A 10,022-nucleotide genomic window follows, 5' to 3' on the forward strand; every position below is an offset into this window, starting at 1 on the left:
ACAACCGCACGATGCACACGGTTCGCACGCTCCCACTTCGCACCGATCCTGGCTCTTGGCCGGACTGGCGACGCCCCGGCCCCCCGTGTAGCACCCGCCGGGGCTCTGGGCCCCACGGCTGCCTCCGACCCCCAGCCGTGCAGGGGGCTGGTGATAAACAAAAACTGTGGCTGCTCGGCTTTTCCGTCTGTCGCTCATGACAACCCCCCCCCCAGCCCAGGCTGTCACCTGTCCCTAAATCCCCCTCCCCTCCTAGAGCTGGGGAGAGAACCCAGGAGTCCTGGCTCCCAGCTCCCTCCACTGCCAACCACTAACCCTCACTCCGCTCCCTGGGGCAAGGAGAGAACCCAGGAGTCCTGGCTCCCAGCTCCTCCCCTCCCTGGGGGAAGGAAAGAACCCAGGAGTCCTGGCTCCCAGCTCCTCCCCTCCCTGGGGCAAGGAGAGAACCCAGGAGTCCTGGACCTGGCTCCCAGCCCCACCCTGGTGTAACCCCTCCCTTCCCCGAGCAGGGCAGAGAACCCAGGAGTCCTGGCTCCTGGCCCGGGGCAGGACACGTGTAAATGGGCGGGATGCGGATCTTGCCCTGCAGCGTCAGGCGGGGCGGGGTCCCGGGGCAGCAGCGGGATGGAGACGCACCAGGCCGGGGGGCGGCCGGTTGCCCCTGCTCGCCCATCCCCCACCGGTAGGAGCCCCCCCCCCGGGGGGGGGTCAGCTTTCACTTTCGATTCACGCGGGGAAGTCCGAAAACGGGAGGGGGGCCCCGGACTCCTGAGTTCTCTCCCTGGCGTAGGGGGGGGCTGGGAGCCCGGACGCCTGGGTTCTATCCCCGACTGGGGGTGGAGGTGCTCTGGAGGTGGGCTGGGAGCCCGGACGCCTGGGTTCTGAGCAGGGAGCCCCATGAATTTTCTCTCCCTTTAAGGTGCCGAGAGCATTTCCTGCATCAAGCAAATCGGAGCGTCCCTGCTCCGGGGGTAAGTGGGGGACCCCCCCCGGGAACGGGGGTCCCTGGAGCTCCGACCCCTCCCCTCCCGTGTGCCCCTCCCCCCGCAGCTTTCTTCCGACCCCCCCCCCGCTACCCAACCACTACAATCCCCTGCCCTGCGCCCTCTTCCCAGGGAGAGTCCCTGAGACCCTCTCACCTGCACCCCGGCTTTCCCTGCACCCCAAATCCTCACCTCCACGGGCCCCTCCCCACCACCATCTCCTCCCCTAGAGTATCTCACCTGCACCCCCAAATCCTCACCTCCACGGCCCCCGTGCCCTGATTCCCCGCTGCCCCTGTGCCCTGATTCTCCCTGTGCCCTGATTCCCCCGCTGCCCCTGTGCCCCGATTCTCCCCTGTGCCCCGATTCCCCCGCTGCCCCACTGTGCCCCGCTGCCCCCCTGTGCCCCGATTCCTCCCCTCTTTCCAGCCCTGCCACCTTCCCATGAGATATTATATAACACTCATATCTCAGCCCCCTCCCCTGGCGTCGTCTTCCTGCACCCCACCTCCCCAGTGTTTCCCAGATCCCACCCCTGAGCCCTCCCTCCGACAGGCCCTCCTCCCCAGCCCCCTCCCCTGCCCCCAGCCCGGTAACCTGCCCCCGCCGGTTCCGTTCCAGGTTCGTCTGGTCCCTGCTCCAGCAGCAGGGCTCCGGGTCCCCCCCCGCCCGGTCGGTCACCATGGAGGAGCTGGGGGGCCAGGACACCCCCGATGGGCCCCGGGTCACGTCCCTGCGTGAGACTCTGCACCGGATATGGGGGAGCATGAGCCAGAACCCCGAGATCGATAGGTGAGGAGACCCCGACCTGCAGCCCCCCCCACCAAGTCCAGATGGTGCTCCTCACTCCCGACCTGCAGCCCCCCCACCCCGACCTGCCGGGGCCCCGCACTCCCGACCCGCAGCCCCCCAGCCCTGCCAGTGCCCCTGACTTCCGACCTGCAGCCCCCCCACCCCGACCTGCTGGTGCCCCTCACTCCCGACCCGCAGCCCCTCGCTGATGTCCCCTCTCCCTGCAGCCTGGTGCAGTGCATGGCGGGGCAGCCCCCCCTGCCGGCGCTGGCTGCGGTCTCGAAGGAGGTGTTTCGTGACGGCATCAACTGGGGCAGAGTCGTCGTCTTCTTCTACTTCACCTACAGGGTCATCGCTCAGGTAGCGTGTGGGGGGGTGGGACTGTGCCTGGTGCCCCCACGCCTGGGTTCTCTCCCGGCTCTGGGAGGGGAGTGGAGTCCAGTGGTTAGAGCAGGGGAGCTGGGAGCCAGGACTCCTGGGTTATCTCCTGACTCTGGTACTGGAGGGGAGGGGGGGTCTAGCGGTCAGAGCAGGGGGGGCTGGGAGCCAGGACTCCTGGGTTCTCTCCCCAGATGGGGGTAGGGGCTGGGATCCCAGCTGGCTGCTCACCCCCCCTCCCCCCGCAATCTCTCCCCCAGGCTCTGGGCGGGTCTGACTGTCTCCGGTCCCTGGTCGACTGGGCCCTAAACTTCCTGTGGGAGCGAGTCGCCCCCTGGATCCAGCAACAGGGGGGCTGGGTGAGTGCGGAAACCCCTCCCCCCCATCCTCCCTGGGACCCCTCCCCCACCCCAGAGATTCCCCCCTGTTCTGGGACCCCCTTCCTCCACCCATAGGCGCTGCCCCCCCCAGCAGTCCTTCCCCCATCTGCCCCCCTCCCTCATGGGGGTGCTGGGGGGGGTCCTCTGGGTGGGGGAGGGTCGCATATATCTGCCACTAACCTCCTCCCTCTATTTGCCAGGACTCCATCTTCAGTTACCTCACCTCCTCCGCCTAGGGGGGGCACAGACCCCCCCCCCGGGACGGCCTCAGCAGCTGGACAGAGCAGCCCCCCCTCTGCAGCAGAGACCCCACTGCGTGGACGGGGTGGGAATTACCCAATGCCCTGAGCTCTGCAGAAGCAAAGGCAGGCTGGGGGGGAGGGGGGTTGGGGGGGACGTGTGAGCATCACCCCCCCCTCCCCAAAATCACAAATGAAAAAGGACAAATAATGAGGGCTGCCAACGAATCACGATTAACTCGAAACAAATTAACTCGATTTTAAAACCTCAGTCGCGCCGAATCGTCGTTTTAACGCCGGAGCAGGAGCCGTTCGAACGGGTGATCGATGCTTTGGGAGCTTGAGACGCTGAAACCAACCACAACAGGGGCTCCGAAGTGACCGGGCTCCGTGCTGAGTCCCACTGACAAAGATTTGCCCTGGAGAAAAGCTAAATGCTCGCACGGGGGCTGTCGTGCGAGCGGCTGAGCGGGAAAGTGCAACGTGCGACTGCACAATTCTCTTCGTGTTACGTCGCTGCCCTCGAAAACCGAACAATGGCAAAAGCGCCTCCCAAGTCCACTCGAATTTGGTGGGGCCAAGATTGCTTACAATGGCCCCCGAACCGGGGAGCCGGCGCTCGCGTGGTGCTGCTGTACCTGGCGTTGTGGGATATTTACGTGCCGGATCCGCTGTCCCGGCCTGTCGAGTGCACTCGCGTTGGTTCGTGTGTTTCTCCGGGGCCAACGTCTGTAATCAGACGTCACAACCGGCAGCGAGGCCGGCGTGCCGGGCGTCCCGCGGGGTGACCGAAAGCGCTGCAGAAAACCAGCCAGACCCATCGCTCGCTCATCTCCCTGGGGCCGGGTCTTGGCAAACGGCGCAACCAAAACCGCGGTTCAGCCCGGCTGAGGTTTGTACGCAGCTGACGGCCCCGCAGAGAAATAAACGAGTGGGGAAAACAGCCGAGACTTTGGTGACTTTTTGAAAGGCCAGTGGAGGAAAACACACACACCCCTGCTGCCCCCCTGTGCCCCAATTTCCCCCTGGGTTGCAGGGGGGGGCTCAGGACTGGGGCACAGTGTTGCGGTGTGGGAGGGGATCAGGGCTCTGGGGCTGGGCGGGAATGAGGGGTTTGGGGTGCAGGAGGGGGCTCCAGGTTGGGGGGGCTCAGGGCTGGGGTGGGGGAGGGAGTCAGGGCTCTGGGCGGGGGGTGCAGGCTGTGGGGTGGGGCTGGGCGGGAATGAGGGGGTTGGGGTGCAGGAGGGGGCTCCGGGTTGGGGGGGCTCAGGCCTGGGGCAGGGGATCGGGGCACAGAGTTACCTCGGGCGGCTCCCGATCAGCGGCGCAGCAGGGGTGCAGAGGGAGGCTTCCCGCCTGTCCTGGCACCGGGGACCGCGCTGCGCCCCGGAAGTGCCCAGCAGCAGGTCCGGCTCCTAGGCAGAGGAGGGGGGTCCCACCAGTTCTTACCACCTGCCTGCCCCAGCTGCAGCCGCCAGCTTGAGATTAAGAAGATTAGGCCCAGGGCTGGGAAGGGGGCGGGCAGCACTGGGCTGGCAGGGGCTGCGGGTCGGGAGTGAGGGGCACCGGCAGGGCTGGGGGAGAGCCCAGGGCTGGGTGAGCAGGGGCTGCGGGTCGGGAGTGAGGGGCACCAGCAGTGCTGTGGGGGAGCAGGGGCTGCGGGTCGGGAGTGAGGGGCACCAGCAGTGCTGGGGGGGGGCAGGGGCAGCGGGTCGGGCGTGAGGGGCCCCGGCAGGGCTCGGGGCGATCCCAGGGCTGGGCTAGCAGGGGCTGCAGGTCAGGAGTGAGGGGCACCGGCAGTGCTGTGGGGGGGTTACAGGCAGATCTGGTTGGGATTGGTTTTCCAGCTGGCCCCATGGTCATATTCTGTTTCCTTGGTGACCAACTTCACATGCCGCCCCCATGACCCTGTGAGGGTTCGATCACAGAGACCCCCCCCCCTTGGGGCTGCCACCTGATGTGCTGAAGTTACCCCTGAGCCCGTTTCCCTGCCAGCCTGGGACTCCAGAACCCTGCCTTGTTGAGCCAGACGCGCCGGCCTGCTGCATCCCAGAGCCAGGCTCTGAACCACGTTCCCAGAGCGGCAGACTGAACCGAAAACAGCTTAGAAAGTGCTCCTGACTCCAGCACCCAGACACCCAGCTCCCAATGGGATCTCTGAAAGTAGAATGAATTATATTACAAACATAGACAGGATTAAAGAAATGCTGTCTGTACCTTTAAGGAAAATCGCTGGAATGCTGGAGTCCAGGTGTCAGGAATACAGACATTAACATAGAACAATGGCACCGTTTAAGGGCGATTGGTGAAGCATCAGCCTTAGATCGATAGGAGTTAGTAAGGAAGTAGGAGATGCAGGCTGGGCCCCAGGTGAATTTTGCTGTTTTTCTCCTTTGTCCCTTTGTTTGATTCCCGCTCTTTTATCTGTATAAATAAGACTGTGTGGGCCTTGCATGGCCACTCACATTATCTGGGTGTTATTGGCGGAGCGCTGCGCTAATAAAACCAGAGTGGTCTGACAAATTGTGAGTCTTGATCCTAACTTTGACAAGAGGGATGGGTTGGCCACAGAGAGGATGGGGCCTGCGAAATTAGGTGTTCAAGGGATGGGACCAGTGGGCAACAAGGGACTGGAGTGGAAAGGGAAGTTTCAGACAACAGGGAGGCTACAGAATCACTCAGAGAGGACTGGGGAATTTGTAAATAGACCCCATCCGGGGAACAGTATATGGTGCAGCCAAGCTTACAGAACAGATCCCGACCCAGAAGGTTTACCGGAGTGGAATCAGAGCGAAGGAGGCATGATCCGCAGAACGGTGACCAACCTGGACTGGTAGAGGTTTTGAAAGGGGATAAGAGGTTGGGACTCCCGTAATGCCCACAGCGGACACAGTTTTTCCGGAGCGGGGAACCGCAGGCAGATCAGTAGTGCGAACTGCAGAGAGTGAAGCTCCCGTATCAACAAGGAAAGGGAGAGAAAGATCATTGATAGTTAACACACACTCACCCGTAGGAGTGAGTGGTAGTAAAGGAGTTAACATTTCCTGAGGTTCCCCGGCGTCCCATCATTGCTGTGAGACAAAGTAAGGCTGGGGACTGACTGGCTGTGCTGGCAGGGGGTCTAGCTGGTTATTTACAGAATTACCAGGCCGGCTGGGACATTCGTTCTTCCAATGTCCGGGCTGTTTACAGTAATTACAAACATCCCCATAACCCGAAAAACCAGTTCCTTTGCCCCTCCCTCGACCACGTCCCCGTCCCTGGTATTTTCCCCATCCCCGGAACTGTTTGCCCTGCCCTGAATAATGCCGTATTTGCAGGGCCATTAGCTGTTGAGCTGATTGTTCCTCCTTTCCCTTTAAAGTACGTTGGCAATGCTCTGCCACTGTCTGCAATTTGTCCATGGTTTCAGTCTCCCACCCAACACTTATTCGTTTTAGCATATTGCCAATAGCAGGCAGGAGGCCATTAACAAACGCACTAGCCAGGGCGCCCTGTCCATTTCTGTCTGGCTGTTGTATACCAGAATGTTGCAGAAAAATGTCAGTGAGCCGAGTGCGATAGTCGCCCGGGTTCTCTCCCTGTCGTTGCTTACAGCCGTTTATGACCATCCAGTTGGTTTTAGGAGTCCATACCTGAGGGATGGCTTCCAATAGATTTTTAGCTCGCTCCTTACACTTTTTCCGGTAATCAGCACTAGGACCAGTGTCTGGTAAAGTAGAGTGGCGGTCAGCAGCGAGCCAATTTGCTGCTGTGAGCCATTTTTCATGCTCACTTGGGGCAGCTACAAGTAGCTTGCCCAGCTGCAGGAGATCTGCCTCAGAGGGTTCCTAGGTGTCACATACTAACAAAAATTCCTCTGCAAATTTGGTAGGATTTTCCCGGCGCTTTGGAAAGCCTTTTACAATCGGAAGGAGCTCTGTGCGAGTCCAGGGTTTATAGCTCCAAGTGGGACCCCCGGCTTGGCCCCCAGTATGCAGGATTCGGAGGGGAGCCTGGACATTTTTAAGGCCCAAGCGCGAGCTTTTACGGGGCAGAGTGGGTTCAGAGGAATGGGCCTCGGCCGTACTGGATGATCCAGACAGGTCTGAACTGGAGATCTCTGGGAATTGTTCAGGAGCTGACAAATCTGGTGACGGTTGTTCCTGAGCTGAGGCCGTGGGTGGCTGTCTATTGATCCGACGCAAGGCTGCCAGGCCAATTAGTGCGTCTTCCTCATCATCGTTCCCGGAATCTAGCAAGGGGTTTTCTTCGTCTTTTCCCACCCGGAGACAGGAGTATGAAGGGGGATCTGTTTGGAGAACTGGATAAAGGGGAGCGCTCGGTCTAGTGGTGGGAGAGGAGGTTTTTAATAAAGCTTTTAACTTATCATTCGAATCTTGGAGAGAGGCGAGTTTCGATTCTGTCCATCTACGATTTGCCTCTTCCCACCATTGCATGAAACAGTCAACCTCTCCTTTTGCCAATTTAGTTTTAGATTGGCCGAGTTTGTCTTTTAAGACGTCTACTCGGTCCTTGTCCCAAAATCCTAACAGTGGCCACTGAGTTTTGGGATCTCCCTGAGTTAGCCTAGACCATTTTTCCAGAAATTTACAGGAGTCCGGACCCTTCCTAAAATGCATAAAATGAGCCGGGGTTCCTTTAGGGAACTGTCCCGACTTAGACGTCTGGTTACCCATACAGGAGGACTTTACACACCAATCACACAAGAAGGAAATTCGGGTTCGTCAGAGCGATGCCCGGTGCCACACACAAAAGGAGCCCACAGGCTACTGCCTCAATCGCCCTTGCTTTCACACCAGGGCTTTACCCAAAGTGCAAAGCGGCTGCGACAGCAGATTTCACTCACTCAGACCGCGGGGACAGGAACCCCTTGGTCGGCCGATCCCCGGACGGAGACGGCACCCAGACTCAAACACTCCACAGAGAGGACGGATAGACACAGAGACAGGACAGTCCTCAGTCCGGACAAAACACAGATATAATTACCTGACCAGATTCCTGATGCCAGATCCTGGGATCCCTACCAGAACAGAGTGGGAACCAACAGGTTCGATGGCGTAGATTTCACTGTGGTCGTGCACCCTTCCGTTCAGAAGGAGGACCGCTCGGGTCAAATGCCCAGGTGCCGGCTGCCACGGTCGTCCCACAAAACGGTCAGGGATCACACAGCCCCAGTGAAGACGGTTGCCATCTCGGTGGAACCTCCAAATTGTCAAAGTTAGAATCAAGACTCACAATTTGTCAGACCACTCTGGTTTTATTAGCGCAGCGCTCCGCCAATAACACCCAGATAATGTGAGTGGCCATGCAAGACCCAAACAGTCTTATTTATACAGATAAAAGAGCGGGAATCAAACAAAGGGACAAAGGAGAAAACCAGCAAAATTCACCTGGGGCCCAGCCTGCATCTCCTACTTCCTTACTAACTCCTATCGATCTAAGGCTGATGCTTCACCCATTGCCCTTAAACGGTGCCATTGTTCTATGTTAATGTCTGTTTTCCTGACACCTGGACTCCAGCATTCCAGCGATTTTCCTTAAAGGTACAGACAGCATTTCCTTAATCCTGTCTATGTTTGTAATATAATTCATTCTACTTTCACAGATCCAAACCCCAAATCAATCCGTTTTACCCTGGATAAAGCTTATTCAGGGTAAACTCATAAATTGTCCACCCTCTATAACACCGCTAGAGTGAGAGGCGCAGCTGCTCGCTCCCCCGGGTATTAATCACTTACTCTGGGTCAATTAATAAGCAAAAGTGATTTTATTAAGTGTAAAAAGGAGGATTTAAGTGGTTCCAAGTAACAGCAGCCAGAACACAGTAAGTCACCAAGCAAAATGACACAAAACACGCCCGTCTAAGCCTAATACGTTAAGAAACCGACCGCAGGTAAATCTCGCCCTCAGGGACGTTCCAATTCGCTTCTTTCACAGCCTAGACTCCTTCCTCGTGTGGGCCCAGCCTTGCCCCGGTAGAGCCCTTGTTCCAGCCAGCAGGGGGTCGGGGAGCAGGGTCTGGGAGGGAGTTTGGGGGTGGGAGGGGTCCCAGGGCTGGGGCAGGGGGGTTGGCGGTGGGAGGGGTTCGGGGTGCAGGGCTGGGCAGGGGTGCAGGGTCTGGGCGGGGCCCGGGGGTGGGAGGGGTTGGGTGCAGGAGGGAGTTTGGGGTGCAGGGCTGGGCAGGGGTTTGGGGGCAGGGCTGGGGCAGGGTTCGGCGGTGGGAGGGGTTCGGGGCAGGGCTGGGGCAGGGGTGGAGGCTCGGGAAGGAGTTCGGGTGGGAGGGGTCCCAGGACTGGGGCAGGGGTTTGGGGTGCAGGAGGGTTTCGGAAGCGTGGGTGCAGGGCTGGGGCAGGGGTGCGGGTCGGGAAGGAGTTCGGGGTGGGAGGGGTTTGGGGTGCAGGGCTGGGCAGGGGTGCGGGGTGGGAGGGGTCGGGGTGCAGGAGGGGTTCTGGGAGGGGTCTGGGGTGCAGGGCTGGGCAGGGGTGCAGGGGTGGAGGGGTTCAGGGTGCAGGAGGGGTTTGGGAAGGGTCTGGGGTGCAGGGCGGGGCAGGGGTGCGGGGTCTGGGAGGGGGTTCGGGGGTGGGAGGGGTTTGGGGTGCAGGAGGCGGTTCGGGAAGGGTTTGGGGTGCAGGGCTGGGGCAGGGGTGCAGGGCTGGGGTAGGGGGTTGGGGGATGGGAGAGGTTTGGGGTGCAGGGCTGGGGCAGGGGTTTGGCGGTGGGAGGGGTTTGGGGTGCAGGAGGGGTTCGGGAAGGGTTCGGGTGCAGGGCTGGGGCAGGGGTTGGGGATGGGAGAGGTTTGGGGTGCAGGGCTGGGGCAGGAGGGGTTGGGGTTCAGGAGGGGTTCGGGAAGCGCTCGGGGGAGGGCTGGGGCAGGGTGCAGGCTCAGGAGGGAGTTCGGATGTGGGAGGGTCCCAGGACTGGGGCAGGGGTTGGTGGTGGGAGGGGTTTGGGGTGCAGGAGGGGTTTGGGAAGGGTCTGGGGTGCAGGGTCGGGAAGGAGTTCGGGGTGGGAGGGGTCCCAGGCTGGGGCAGGGGTTTGGCGGTGGGAGGGTTTGGGGTGCAGGAGGGGTTTGGGGTGCAGGGCTGGGCAGGGTGCAGGGCTGGGGCAGGGGTTGTGGGATGGGAAGGGTTCTGGGTGCAGGGGTGCAGGGCTGGGGCAGGGGTGCGGGTCGGGAAGGAGTTCGGGGTGGGAGGGGTCCCAGGACTGGGGCAGGGGTTTGGGGTGCAGGAGGGGTCTGAAGCGTGGGT

General features: G+C 60.8%; 1 protein-coding gene across 3 annotated transcripts; it reads left to right on the forward strand.

Annotated features, from left to right (window-relative positions):
- Positions 1 to 404: 404 nt before the first annotated feature.
- Positions 405 to 3,701, forward strand: LOC120388370 (apoptosis regulator BAX-like). Of its 3 annotated transcripts, none has more exons than XM_039510176.1 (6): positions 408 to 682; positions 920 to 971; positions 1,605 to 1,775; positions 2,003 to 2,135; positions 2,414 to 2,512; positions 3,045 to 3,701. In XM_039510176.1, exons 1-6 carry the CDS (start codon positions 625 to 627, stop codon positions 3,114 to 3,116), a joined length of 585 nt encoding a protein of 194 aa, XP_039366110.1. In that variant the 5' UTR covers positions 408 to 624; the 3' UTR covers positions 3,117 to 3,701. The 3 variants fall into 3 exon arrangements, with proteins under 3 accessions (XP_039366112.1, XP_039366110.1, XP_039366111.1); XM_039510177.1 differs by lacking the exon at positions 3,045 to 3,701 and adding an exon at positions 2,734 to 2,950 and having other exon boundaries at positions 410 to 682; XM_039510178.1 differs by lacking the exons at positions 2,414 to 2,512; positions 3,045 to 3,701 and adding an exon at positions 2,734 to 2,950 and having other exon boundaries at positions 405 to 682.
- The last annotated feature ends 6,321 nt before the right edge of the window (positions 3,702 to 10,022 follow it).

Source organism: Mauremys reevesii, linkage group 22 (assembly GCF_016161935.1).
Source record: "Mauremys reevesii isolate NIE-2019 linkage group 22, ASM1616193v1, whole genome shotgun sequence".
Taxonomy (NCBI): domain Eukaryota; kingdom Metazoa; phylum Chordata; order Testudines; family Geoemydidae; genus Mauremys; species Mauremys reevesii.